Source organism: Alligator sinensis, unplaced genomic scaffold (genome assembly GCF_000455745.1).
Source record: "Alligator sinensis unplaced genomic scaffold, ASM45574v1 scaffold1835_1, whole genome shotgun sequence".
Lineage (NCBI taxonomy): Eukaryota > Metazoa > Chordata > Crocodylia > Alligatoridae > Alligator > Alligator sinensis.
In genome coordinates this window covers 109,890-124,570 of record NW_005843455.1, presented here as the reverse complement: position 1 = coordinate 124,570, position 14,681 = coordinate 109,890, and the positions used below count along the sequence as shown (strand labels likewise).

Below are 14,681 nucleotides of genomic sequence, written 5' to 3'. Positions count from 1 at the left end.
ATTCCTGCGCTTAAAAATGGTGGCAGGGATGCTTGAACTAATGCTCATTCAATGAGCTTTAGTTTGAGCGCCCCAACCACCATTTTTAAGTGCAGGGACACTGATACACAAGATGTGGTGGCACTTTAATTAGAGCAGCTCTCAGAACCACTCTAAATAAAGTGCATCCCCCTCTCTCTGCATCCAACCCCCAGAGCACATGTAAAAGTGCCCACAAGGATCCACAAGGCTGTCCTGATTTGTAAAAGGATCCTTAAATCTCCAAAGTTTCCAATACATATTCCCATCCATTCTGCATGGATGAGAAATCCTTCTTCTCCTAACCTGGCATATGAATAATTATAGTAACTGTGTTTTATAGGGGTTAATTTACAAGTTTACTTTAAAGTAAACTTGAAAAAACCTCTAGACCCAATTTTTAGTTCAGCCATGTTCTGATATAAAGAGCGAATCCTGTGAAAATAAATACCTAGTATAAAAATGCTGACGGCATCTTAACTACAGTAGAAGCATTATTTGCCCTCCCAAAATATCATACAAACACCTGAGAAAAATGGAGCTTTACCCCATCTTCTTCCTTACCTTTTGCTTTGACTTCCTGAAGAGCTCTCTTCCAGATGTCCAAAGATTCTTTGTATGAGCCTAGAAGAAACTGCTCCTCTCCTTTAAAAAAAATATGTAACATATTCAACAACATTGAAATGTATTCACATCTTTTTATTGTATAGATGTTAGCCCAAATCTTTGCCTATCATTAAATATATTCTTTTAGAAAGACCATATTAGAGAAGCAGGGGCACTGTGTTGCAATAAAGTTAAGCCATTTAGCTACAAAATTCAGAGTCATGAGTTTGAACCTTGACCCAGACTTGCCTAGGGAAATGTCCCATCTCTATCTGAATCACATGGAATAGGCCATGGAAATCGCTACCTTGACTGCCTTAATCACAATGTTACAGGGGTAGGTTGTAGCTGTGTTAGTCTAAGAACATAGACAGACAAGGTTCTGTGGGTGAATCTTATCTCTTTTATTAGACTAACTTAAATAGTTGGAAAATAATTACTAAGCAAGCTTTCGGGTTCAAAAACCCTTCGTCAGGCTAAGGAAGTTTCAGCAGTTGGTGTGTGCTCTTCCTGGATGGAATGAAAAGTAAAGAAACCAGAGGCTGGTCTGGTGTGCATATAAGACAGGTAGTCAGTGAAAATGTAGAGTGAGGAGTCAATGGGTGAGAGAGAGGTTGTGGGGGAGAGAGGAGGAGGATGAATAGTGGAGAGATACCTGGGGAGCCAGATGTCAGGCAGGTTATAATGTGTCATAAATCCAATGTCTATATTTAGTCCATGATTTTTAGTATCCAGGAGGTTGATGAAGTGGAGTTCATAGGCTCGTCTCTGGGAAGTGTTTTGTAAGTTTTTGAACCCGAAAGCTTGCTTAATAATTATTTTCCAACTATTTAAGTTGGTCTAATAAAAGATATCAGATTCACCCACAGAACCTTGTCTGCCTTAATCACGATGTGCATTTGTCAGAGAAACTGTTGAAATGTTAGCAAAATTATACAAATGATCCTCCAAGAATGCAGGTTTCTCAAATCTCTTATCAAATGCAGATGTCTCAAATCTCCAACTGATATTAAGAAAGAATTAAACTTGGGTTATAATCACCGCTTCTACAAGGCTGTTATACATTATGCCACTTGTTACTCTATTAACAGCAGGCTTAGAAATGCTAACTGTCACACAGCACCCTCTGGAGACGCTTGCTCAAGACCACTGTGGCCTTGTTTGGGCTCTAAAACCCCCAAAGCCAGCCCAGTCATAGCTTCTAGAGCAGTGATTCTCAATCTCTTTAGACTCGAGGCACCCCTGGTTTGACTCAAGGCACCCCTCCATAACTTTTACTAATTGAGCAGGACCCGACTTCCAAAAAATATTTTATGACAGTGCTTGCCTCCTTGCAGAGGAGTTGGGCACTGGGAGCAGGGCAATGGCTAGGAATGGATGACTCCTCATACCTGCTTATCTCCTCACACCTTGCTGCAGCCTTTACAAGATCTTGGGTCACCTCGGGGTGCCCTGGCACCCTGCTAAAGAACCACTGTTCTAAAGCAAGGGGGAAGACTAGGCTCCTTCCCATTCTAAGCCCTCAGCCTTTCAGTCTCTCACCTTAACTGGTACTCTGTGGCCCTGACTCAAGGAGCTAGCATTCAGTTCTGCTTTGAGAGGGGATTTACTTCTTGTTGGGAAGATTGGGTGCAACACAAAGTTCCAAGTTCCAGCAGCCAGCTTCTTTAGTAAAGGCATTAATTGGGGCAAAAGCCATGTTTTCTGCCCACCAACCGAAAAGGGGTGAAGCAGTTACTCTGTTCCAGCTCTAGTTCGCACAGCCCAGAGCACCTCCAAAGATACTCTGCTGTTCCATTCCAGTCTCTCTCCAAAGCTCTCAAGCTAGTTTCTGAACCCAGATTCTCTTGCAAGGAGCTGACAACCCTTAGTTCAAATTCCCCTCTCACCGGTATACTCGTCTTCCCCACCCCAGCCTCCTGGAACAGTAAAGCTATATAGGTCCATGTTTTCATCCCACATGTTCCAAAAAGGCAACTCTGGCACTTAGCCCTTCTTTTCTGCTCTCCTCACATTAACTCAGTATTAACCCTTCTTTCCTGGCATGCTAGCATTGTAAGTAAACTGAGTCATGCAACATTATAACAACTTGAACACAGTTCACACAGAAATATTACAATAAATCCCATAGTCCCTCACAAACTGTAATTACAATTTCATTTTGTAGTTTATTCATGGTAAGAGGTGCTTCCTGGTATATTTTCAACTTTCATATCATGTAAAAAATGCTATTAGTTTTGAAATTATGGGCCTGACCCTTCATGGGCCTGTCTCTATGAAGACAGTCTTAAATTTGGTAAATTAAAATGTTTTTTTCTACATGAAGTTCAAGCCTTATATACACATAATTACATGCAAGTACCTTTCGGATTGTGGATGGAAGCCAGAATAACAACCAGTTGTATAACTCACTGTTACAGGATGGAACATTTTTGCCAAAGACATCAAAACAGTAAAACCTACTTTAGAAAAAAGGTGAATGGGGTTTAAAGCATTCTGGCAAACTAAACAGGATTTTTGGTTGCAAATGTCAGAGATGCGCACAACGGTGCATATCTCCCTCAGAAGAGACAAGATTGTGGTCTCTGCTGTCAGAATTCAAACTTCTGGCTCCAGGTTTTCAGCCTTAGGGCATGATACAACAGAAGTTAATCAAACGTTTCTGTTGAGTTTAACAACAGGCTTTGGATAAAGCCCTAAATATATGCCACTAAACTATATATAAAAAGATATTTAACTGCGACTTTTCAAAAGATTGCTGAACGCCAACTGTAACCATCCAAGCAAATACATTACAGACCAAGTTATTTACTGGTTACAAATCTTCTAAAATGTAGTTATTCATACACTATCAGTTATTTGCAGTTCCTTGCAATGTACTAACCAATCACAGAGTTAAGCTTCAAGTTTTGCTCCAAGGTCACTCCTGAAGACTGTAGGGTTGCCTGGATATGACTTAAAAGTGATGCAACAACAGATTCTTCATGTGGAATCTTCACCTCAGTCAATGGCTTGCCATTCCTATATATTTTTCTGTTCAGCTGAGCCTGATACCAAAGCACGTGCTTATATAACAATCGCCACAGTATTGTTAATCTGCAGTTTAAAAAACAAGCTCAGTAAAAAACAAGGAAAATGCTGCCTTACTTCAATGTTTTTTACCATAATTTGATCTTGAGCTCCTTACTGTAACTTAAAAACCTATTGTCTTGGATTTCTTAGGGACAGACTAATTTTACTCAATCATTTGCTTTGACCATCAAGCTTATTGCTATGCTATTAACATTTTGTAGTTTTTAAACTTAGTATTCAGAAAACATACCCTAACTCATGTACCCAGATGTCAGACAAACAATTGGGTTTTTTTAGTTGAACTTACTATAAACTTAACAGTACATTTGCCAAATAACTTAAAACATAAGCCTGTAACAGGTGTAACACCATAACAGCATGGAACTTCTTTAAAGTGAGAAAGGTCTCAGTACGATATGCTTCTTTTCAGGAACATAAAGCAGTTTAGAGGAGCATCCTGCTTGTGTGATAAAAGTGCTTCCTGATTCATTCCAGCTGTATAGAGCCGACCAGTCAAGTGATAATTAAATCAATTTTTATTTTTCCATGAAAACACTGATACCTGTTTTCTGGCTTCTCGTCAAGGCTTGAGGCATAAGGAGGTCTCTTAAGCAAGGAAGTTTGTGAGTGAAATTTCTGAGTGACATTCCCATTAAGAGCTTGAAAAATAGGTACAACCAGAGAGTCAAGTTTGACATTACTGTTGACAGAGGATGTAGAAATCACCTCATACTCTGGAGTGCATATGCCATTTAGAGTGCGAGTGACCATCTTCAACAAGCAGAAGGACCCCAAAAGATTTTTGGAGAACAACTGATCTTTTTGCTGAACAAGCATTATTTTTATAGTTTGTGATGTGAGTTTCGCTACATATTTAATAGTCTGTTCATCTCTGACACCCCAAAACAGGACACTTAAAAACTGCTGAAAATGTTTTAAGACACAATGCATCCAGAGATTATTATCTGCAGACTTGTTTAAAAATGGCTTGTGGTTTAATAAAGGACTTTTTATATACTGGATAATACTGAAAAAGTAAGTAATGCAGCTTATTGTGTAATTCAAAAGCATATCTTTTTCTTGTACGTTTTTTGTAATCCCCGTCTCCCAGGCTGCGAGAAGGTTTTTTTGGATAGAGTTCAGTTCCACAGACCAATCATCTTTTTCTTCGGTATCATCCTCTGCATGTATAGTGTCAAACATTGATGCAAACTCTAACTGGCCTTGACCAAAAAGCAAATCTGGTCTCTGGCTCCAGAAAGCAGAAGAGCTATTTTGAAAATGTTCATCCTCATCAGATTCTTCTTCATGATCCTACATCAGAGGGGGAAAAAAAAGTCTGATGTAACTTTTTTCCTGAACAAGAACAGTGAAGAGTAAGATGCAGTTTAACTTAGCTTCATACGTGAAACACCTCCATACTGTAAGGGCTTATCTAACACAGGGAAGTTAATTTGGGTAAGGCAGAATATGAATTTAAACCAGAATAATTAAATTCCTGTGTGGGTAATCTTATTTTCAAGTTGAGTGCCTAAGGTTAGACCTCTTTCACTGAGGGCTAAGATGCACAGAAATATTTCCTCACATCTCTCTTGCACACCCCACGACAAGCACCCAATAAAAAACTGCTACAATGAGCCATAAATAAACAGCAGTGGAAATGAAAGCTTCCTGGCAGCCATTACATTTATGGCCCGATTAATGTGTCACACCATATATTACAATGTGTCACATGTTAAGGCAATTTATGGCATCATAAAATAGCAAACTATCCACAAAGATATTGCATATTATATGGAATATGTATGTGGAACATTTTTGTACCTGGTTTGTACAGTACCTTAACTTAAACGTATGACATGCTGTGTTCCACACTAGGGTTGCTCCACCAGTGTCGATAATCAGCTGATTGTCAGCATCATCTGGAGACAACCTTGGTCCTGGAACCAGACTGGGGCTGTCCAGGGCAAATTTGGGGAGGAGAGGGTTAATCAGCCAATTTTTGGCAGCAGCCAGAGACTTGGAATAGGACCCAGGGCAGTCCAGGGTTGTTGTTAACAGTGACTGTCAGCAGTAGCTGCTGACTGTCCCAGGTTTCCAACCAAACCAGCGGCTGTCTGGGGCTGGTGCAATCACTTGATTGATGGTGCTGACCCTGGACAGCCCTCAGTCCTGGGGCCACCCCCAGCCTGATCCCCAGAGATTGAACTGGGGGAAGTTAACATTATTAATGCAGTCTGCATAATTATATTTCATACGTATTTGTCTCCTAATACCCAAAATGTGCTAAACACTTCCTAAACGTAAAAGGCATGGTCTCTTACTGAAACAGCTTATAATTTAAAATTGGACCCAGGGTTGTCTCAATGCTCTGCTGAGGTCTGCAATCTGGCACAGGGGAGCCCTAAGATTTGGAAGAGAGCTGCCCCTGCCACTGGAGTAAAAGGAAATGACCTGTTAATATATGATCAGATGACCCCAGGAAAACAACTATACCTGTATAGGGAGAAAGGAAAAACTTCCCTGTGGTCCTTGTCACTGACCCCAGATATGACAGTTGGTTTGACCCTGCATATACAAACTAGATCCACCAGATATGCACCTGAATGGTTTCTAAGTAATCTGAGGAATACCATTACACTGGAGCCATACTCCACCTCTCCTTGTGCTCAATATCCAGTGCTCTAAAGCAGTGGTTCTCAAACTTTTTTTTCATGGACCACTTGAAAATTGCTGAGGGTCTCTGCAGATCACTTAATAAACTTTTTTTGTTCTACAAATCAAAGCATATTTTAATATCAGTAGTCTTACCTTACAAGTACAGATTCTCGATTGTTCCACAACCTTTCTGCAGACCACCTGAACGGAGCTCACAGACCAGTGGTGGTCTGCGGACCACAGTTTGAGAACTTCTGCTCTAAAGGAAGGCAAAAATAGACCCTCCCTACCTGTCACCCAAAAACCCCACTCCTAGAAACCAATAATGCTTTTATGGGAGGGAAGTCCTCTCTCTCTCTGGCCCCTAGTAGCAACAAGAAAAAGCCCTGGGATTTCCATATACATCCCAAAGAAAGATCTTGTCTTTATTAAAAATACACCTCTTTGTACATCCTGCAATTGCATTAGCCTCTTTCAAGACTGCATCATCCTGGTGGCACGTGGTCATTCTGTGACTGACAATTAAATTCAGGTCCTCTCTGCTGTTTTCAATCTGAGAGTCTTATGGCAAAAATTACTGATATTAGATTTTTTTCACATTCAAAAAATCCTAAAATCGGATATATAATTATACATTACATGAAGAGATGCCATGAAATACCTGTAATTCTGTTGTTTTCTCAATCCATTCTACGGTTTCTTCTTGCAAGAATTTTGGAATGGTGGAAAGGGCAGAACTTTGGTTTTGGTGTTGTTTTAATAGATTAGATTTTAAGGAGGACAAAGATTGCAACTGCAGCCTTTTTCCTTTAGACTGTAGAAAACAAAAATAATATTATTAATGCAGTCTGCATAATTATATTTCACACGTATTTGTCTCCTAATACCCAAAATCTGCTAAACACTTTCTAAATGTAAAAGGCATGGTCTCTTACTGAAACAGCTTATAATTTAAAAGCAAACAAGAGAAACAAAAAGGACAGAACCAAATGTAGGTATAGCATATAAATATGCTGGTGAAGGTGATATGTGGCCATATGTTGGACGTGATTCTTTTAATAACACTAGCCAACTATTTTATTTTCTAGGATTAAATATAGGAATAGGTCTCTAGGAGAAATCTGAAGAGTAATGGACAGCCAGACACACTTAGGATAGGCATTTTGGTGCATAGACAGCAGAGGAAAAGAAACCACAGGGACGCTCGTGGGAGAAGCAGACTGTCATAAATCACAGACCCTGCAAGACAAGCAAACTGAGACTTATGTAATATGAATACAACGAGTACAGGCATGTCTTGCATTCTTTCTATATACAAATACTTGTGAAAGAGGTGGGATATCAAGACTAGCATCCCAGGGATGTGGGAGGGAAGAACACCATTGTGAAATACAGAAAAGAAGGTGATAAACAGGGGAGGACAGGATTCTGCAGGGCTTCGATGGCAAGCAATAGAAACCTGATTTTCATGTGCTATAGGAGGATCTAAAAAAGAAACGGGTCCAGTAATTATATTTTGTGTAGAAAAATCAGAAAATCTGAGAGGAAGAAGAGGTTATAGATATCAAGATGGAAGATGACCAAGGAGCCTGAATAAGTGTTTCAGTTGGAGAGATAAAAAGAAAACCTGGGTCCTGAACAGATGGAATTTCAAGGAATAACTGGCAGGATTTGAACATAGTTTGGAGAAGTGGGACAAGGAAGAATGAAGAATCAAAGATGATCTCTAGATCCAGGACCTAAATGACAGTATTATTATATCAAGTTTAAGGGGTCTATTTCTGTTTTTCTTTTCTTAGTATATGCTCTACTACTCAAACATAACTGTCAAGGTTTTTGTTTGTTGTTTAAGTGTTTTAGGTTATGGTCACAGTACTGCACTACTCCACTCACTGTGCCTCTATTGGGTTTTGGCCACTGCATGTTAGTACATCACAATATGTGCATTCCCAATGCTTGCTCATTAGTACAGTGAAATTTAGTATCCATGCTGACCCCCTTTCCAACTAACTTGACTCCACCTTTACTCCCCTGCTGGACATTCACTGTTTATATACCCTTAGTTACCTTAGAGTATCACATCGTCTCCATAATCATTTCACATCTCTTTTTCCTCTTTCTCTAATCCTGTTTGATTATGTTTCTCATCATGCTTGCTCACTCTCCCTAAAAGGGGCATAATTTTCTTCTTTGATCCATCACTAAGATATACAGTATCCTCTCCCAAAGTCCATTCTCAAAGAATACTTATGTTTGGCGTCTCACTGGTAGATCAGCCAATACATATGCATCTAGAAAAGGATGGAGTCTAATTTTCCATAGCCCCCACTGTCCCAGCCCATCCAGGTACTCAAATAATTTCCACAAATTCAAGTACATCTGCTGGTACCTGGATGACAGTGGTATAAATTATTGTTCCATTTTCACTGCTACCCACAGCAATGTCAGTTTATCATCTCATGGATTTGTGAGGGTCTGGACAGCTCAAGGTAATTGGTAACACCTGAAGAATCTTTCACTTCCAAATCTCCCTTTTACTTCTAATTGAAAAATGTTACCCTCCAACAGATTTTGGTCTATGGGAAATGAACTGATGGTCTCAAATCTGTCATTAATAGACAGATATTTGCATCACAACTGAATCCTTTTAGATTTTCTCAATAGAAACCAAAGTTTGCGAGGGTATTCCTTACTGCATCACCAGTGAGGGTGGCCTGTTCATTCCAGGCTGAAGAATGACAGTAAAGCAGTTTACTGTCCCTCTGAATATATTTGGGATTAGCACATAATTTCACTTCATTTCTCCCCAGATAAGTATACTGAAGGGAAAAAAATGATATGTAGACTATATATATGATTAGACAGCAAAATGCTGCAATGTAAACGATCTGCTACTTAAGTGTTGGAAGACACAATTTCTCTCAACAATAATCTCAAAGAATACTGGTGATTCCAAATTATTCTAAGTCTCTCTTGTCTCAGAACAAATTATTCTATCACTTAAAGCAGGAGTGTCAGACATATAGCCTGTGGATAAGATCCAGCCCACAGAGGTAGGTATAAGGAAGGATGCTTAGGAGGTGGGTCATCTAGCTTCAGCTGCCAGCATCCAGGAGTTAAACCCAGAAGTTTCAGTTAGGAATCCACAGTGTTAAAAGCGTTCTGACCTACAGTGGTGTTTTGGAGTTCTCTGAAACAAAAGAACTGTTCTATTATTTTTCTTTAGTCAGAAAAATGAGTGAAAACTAAGAGCTGTAATTTTCAGTGTCCTGAGTCTAGCAAAAGCTAACTTGAGTCTAAAAAAGTTGAGAATCACTGTTCTCAAGAATTCCTAAAGTTGTCCACACCAGCCTTTGAGACATCACAGCCATAAAGCGCCACAGGAAAATAAAACCAAAAAAACCCCTCACCATAAAATGTGCCACAGGTAAGAAAAGGGGAACAAGAGTGCATGGCAAAGAAGTTATTAGGTTAATGTAGTGGTGCCCAGCTCATCTGGATGAGTGGCACAGGGCCAGTCCACAGGCTGGATATGAAGGTGCATCATCTGGCCTGTGGGGTTGGAATTTGTTGGCAGTGTTAATTGCAGCAGTTCCCAGAGTCGTGGCAGCTTCCTTTCCTGCCACCACCAAATTTCCACTCCCCCCCACACTGCAAACCTCTGGACCAGATGATATTTCTCTGTGCTCTGGATATGGGTCAAGGGGCTTTCCACAAATCTAGAAATTTGGCAGCAGGATAAGCAGTGGCAATTAACGGCTCCTTCAGCCTCAGAAATTAATGATGCCACACTGCCAAATTTCTGGACCCATGGGGAACCCTATGGGCAACCCCACGGGTCACATCTTGGACACCCATGATTTAATATATGCTCATATTATCCCAGAACTATGCTCTAAATGAGGGGTTTTCAAACTCCCCACAGGCCAGGTGAGTGACCTGGGACCAGTACACATACCAGACTGAGCCAATGGACCCACAGACATGACCCTTTCCCCCTCCAGTGCCCATGGTGCCAGCTCTAGCTGCTCTGGGATCTGAACTGCATACAGTGCGTCCCAGATCCTGGAGAGGCTGGAATGTGCAGTGCAGATCCCAGACTGGCTGGAATAGGATTGTGTCACACATGGCCCTGGTCCAACCAGTCCAGGACTCATATTGTGTCTGGTGCCTAGGGGTGCCACACATAGCATTGGTCCCAGATCAGCTGAAGCATGAGTTACATGTGGCATGCGTCCTGGAGACCCTGGAGTGGGCATAGCATGCAACGCGATTCCCTGAGCAGCTGGAAGAAATGCTGCGTCAATTCAAACCCAGCAGCAGCCCCGGGTGCTGGATAACAGGGCTCTGCAGGCCATATGTTTGATACCCCTGCCCTAAACTACAACAGAAGGCAAATTTCCCTTGCCACTCTAAACCAGAAATAAAACTCCTTCCTGCCCCTAAAATTTGGTGATTGGTTTGACCCTGAACACTCCCCTGCCCCCACTTCCGCAACAGATACCCTTAGAAGCTTCTCAGGGATGTATCAGCAAGAGTACCATTACAATCCAGTTAAAACAGTGGCAAATATCCAAAGCTCATGAGGAAGGGGAAAAAAGCCCTGGAAGCCAATGAAGTCCTGAAAAAAAAATCCTTCCTAGTCCCTATAAGTATAGGATACCTCCAACACACACAGGAGTTACCTTATACCCTTAACATGGGGAGTGCAAACATCTATATCTACATATCAGATGCACTGATTACTGACCCAAGAACATCCTGCCCTATCATACTACTCCATATATGTTTCAAGCTCCAACTTGAAGTTAATCAGGTTCTGTGCCCCCACGACTTTGTTTGAAAGACCATTGCAAAACTTGACTCCTCTAATTTTCTTCTAAATTCTAGTCTGAATTTGTTTATAATCAAATTGTAGCCATTTGATCTTGTGCCATTTTTGTTCTGTTACTTAAAATATGTAAACTCTAAGCAAGTACATGACTGCTCAGTTGCCTCCGCAAAGTGTTTTATAATACTTTGTTTAAAACAGATGACATTGTTTAAACCCTGTTTTCCTCTTCAACCAAAAGAAAATCATCAACATTTAAAAAAAACAAAAAACAAAAGTACCTTAGCTATCATCAGGCCTTGATGTACTTTTTCAAGCTTCTGGGCTGAATCAAGCAGAAGTGACCTTATAAATCCTGATGGTGAAAGATTATCAGAAAACCTAAGAACTGTAACCATATACCCATCAGAGAAAATGAGGTAGGGTAGTCTTGGGTGTGCTGTTACAGAAAATCTCTGTCTCATTAGATCATTTTCAGAAGCTGATGAACCAAGAGACTGAGTGGAATTTTGAGACATGAACTGTTGAGACCTGGCAAATAAAATAAAAATACATTAGAAAAAATAAACAAGCAACTAACATGTACATTAAGTGTAAAATGAATGCATCAGAAGTATTTTGCTTAAAAACAAATTTTTTGCAATTTATACAGGGGAATTTAAAAAAAAAGGCAGGATAACAAATTAATACCAAAATAGAAACTATAACAAGCATTATATCATAAAATAATCTGAAAATACCAATATGCCATTAAGGCATAACAAATTAGAAAATACTAACAGGCCTTTTAAACCCTAATTAGCTGCTACCAGAGCAAAACAGTGGTATCATTCATCTGTTATGCACATATTGACATATTATAATATCACATAAGTGTACGATATTACATAAGGTGCTGATCCTGAGAAGACTTTACTAGATGATTCATCATTAGAGTTAATCACGAAGCATGGTAAGCCTTTGCAAGACGAAAATCAAAATAACTACAAATAGAGATCATGTATGTAAATTAATGAAGACGACAGAAATTAATGGGTATTTAAAGAACAAACCCTTCAGCCATTCCACAAAAATATTTATAAACACAACATCTTGAACCTAACAGCAGAATGTGACTTATGTTTCCAAATTATGAGTGTGGCAGGGCACCTTTGGTGGCTGCCACTTTAAGGTTTGAGCAGGCTGTGGAGCAGTGGGTAGGTGAGGTGTAGCCTAACGAAGCAGTCACAACTGCAAGAGGGCTCCTGGATTGGAGGATGGGGCTGGGCAGCCTCAGTATAAACCCAGCCCCTCAGGGCTCAGATGGCAGTTGCTACAGGAATAACAATGCCCAGCTGGAGATCTGCTGCTCCCAGAGCACCTGGAAGTCAAGGGTAGTAACTATGGGGCTGGAGGAGGTTCCTGGTCCTGGGGAATGACCTAAAACCACACCCTGCTGGGGTTGGATGGTGTGGGAGGGCTGCTGGGGTGGGGGTCCCCAGGAAGTGCCACACCAGTGCCTCCCAGGTGAAAGATGAGTATGGGGTGCCATATAGCCTCAACCCCCATGACCTGGTGGGTTACCCTGTAGAGGGGACACGTGAGGGGTCCAGGCAGTTCAAAGGCCTGAGGCCCAAGGGGTGTAAGGCCTATAGCCCCAGTGAGGAGGCAGTGTAGTGGGCTCAGTGAGGGGGCGTGTGTGAGTAGGCTGAGTAAAGTAGGGTCTGTATGGGGGGCCTGAAGGATCGTGCGTGGGCTGCGTAGAGAAGGGTCCACATGGGCGGGCCTGAAGGACTGCGCGTAGGCTGGCATTAGAGATAGTGAGCTGTGTTTAGAGGGGCGTGAGAAGGCAGACCTTTATGACAGGGAGAGGGCTAGGTGCTCAGGAACCTAGCCAGGAAACCCTCAACTGGTCAATGCTGGGGCCAGGACCACAATGGTCAAAGGGCAAGGATGCCCACTGTGAGGGATGGCCAGAGCCAGGGGCCTGGAGTTCTGATTGGCCTAGAGGCAAGGCTAGGGCCTATGAGGCCAAAGGTCCCAGAGGGGGCCACTGCCGAGAGGGAAAGAAGTCTAGGGAGTTTCGCAGCCCAGAATGAAGGCAGAAGTTAGACCATCTGAGGAGAAGGGATCCAGGTGAGGTCTGAACACCAGATGGGCAGAGAATGAGATCCATTGTGGGGCTGGAGCCACATAGCAATGCCATTTGCGAGGCATGGGACATGGTGTAGGGATGCTATGGAGCCATGTATTACACCTTTGGCATTGGGCATTAAATGGGCAGCCTCCTGCCTATAAACTACTTCCAAAGTTACAAAGGCGAGGCAGGTGGGCAGACTACCCTCAACAGGAGGGCAGGCCAATGATTAGACCGGCCTTGGGATAGCCCCCTGTCACAATGAGGAAGAAGTTATTCCCACTCCTTAACAGCTAAAATATTAAGAAAATCTTTAAGAGTAGCTGCATGTACAAAATAAGCAACTCCGTTACAATTAAAAATATTCTTTCATGTATACAAAAATCTGATTTTAAAAATCAACCAGTATATGAAAATCGTGTGATGCCTGCTTGCACGTAAGATCAGGTTTTTGTTAGTTCTTGGCCAGCAAATATTTTGTACATATGCACATAACAGTTAGAAGAACGCCTGATGCCCCATAATTTCTAGTACATAGGCTTTATGGAAGGACTTTATAGAAGGAGCTCAGTAGTATTGTGCATTAACAGGAGTTGGTTCATTTAATTTTATTCCCTGAACAAATATAAAAAAAACTTGCCACAAACGACATGCTACTCAAAGTATGTAATACCATACTTGATATGATGTAAAATCACTAACAAGATGAATATAGAAAAAAGAGTTGACTACTTTAGGAGTAGTGTGTGACATTTAGCTCTTCTCAGTCCATATGAACAGTCAAAATCTTTCATTAACGTAAGCAAATTCACACAAGAATATTGAAAATGATTCTTACATGTGTACTTAAAATGTGTAATGTTTTGTAACTTTTAATCAAAAGTTAAATACATTTTATATAGCACATGTACAAATTCCTTTTGTTAATTTTCCAGACTCTTTCAAAACATGAGATTGCTGACGCCCAACAAAGAAATGCATCTACCTCTATAAGTCTAACTTGAGTGAGAAGTCTCACGTGAAATTTAAGGATCTGGGGTTGCAAAAGCATATTTAAATATCTAGCTGCTTGTTCATGCAAATATGCAGAACTGCAGACCACAGCTCGTAATTATTAGGTATGGGTGTGGAAGTTAAGTTCTCATATTTTGAACGTTAAAATAAATTTAAAACAAAATTATAAGAGCTATGTTGTTATCCTTAATTTTAAAAAATATTTTTTTTTACATTTATAAAATTGACTTTTTCTCCTGATGATTGAACAGTATGAAGATACCTGCTCATATTAACCTCAGAAATACTGAAAAAAAAAACCCAACTGTTCCTAAAAGGAAAAAATTGCTTATACTTACATTGCCACAATGTCAATTTTTCAGCAGG

The 14,681-nt window shown here is 40.8% G+C and overlaps 1 protein-coding gene across 1 annotated transcript in view; it reads right to left on the bottom strand.

The window, feature by feature from the left end:
• The window catches only part of LOC102388321 (protein JBTS17), a gene marked incomplete at its 3' end in the record, with an annotated part of 41,135 nt that overhangs the window by 9,117 nt on the left and 17,337 nt on the right, over positions 1-14,681 (bottom strand). Inside the window, exons 11-15 of the mRNA XM_006038763.3 lie at positions 11,467-11,716; positions 7,016-7,168; positions 4,259-5,010; positions 3,509-3,720; positions 583-663 (exon numbers count right to left, since the gene is read on the bottom strand). Coding sequence (XP_006038825.2) covers positions 583-663; positions 3,509-3,720; positions 4,259-5,010; positions 7,016-7,168; positions 11,467-11,716 — 1,448 coding nt within the window. The remainder of the gene's footprint in view (positions 1-582; positions 664-3,508; positions 3,721-4,258; positions 5,011-7,015; positions 7,169-11,466; positions 11,717-14,681) is intronic.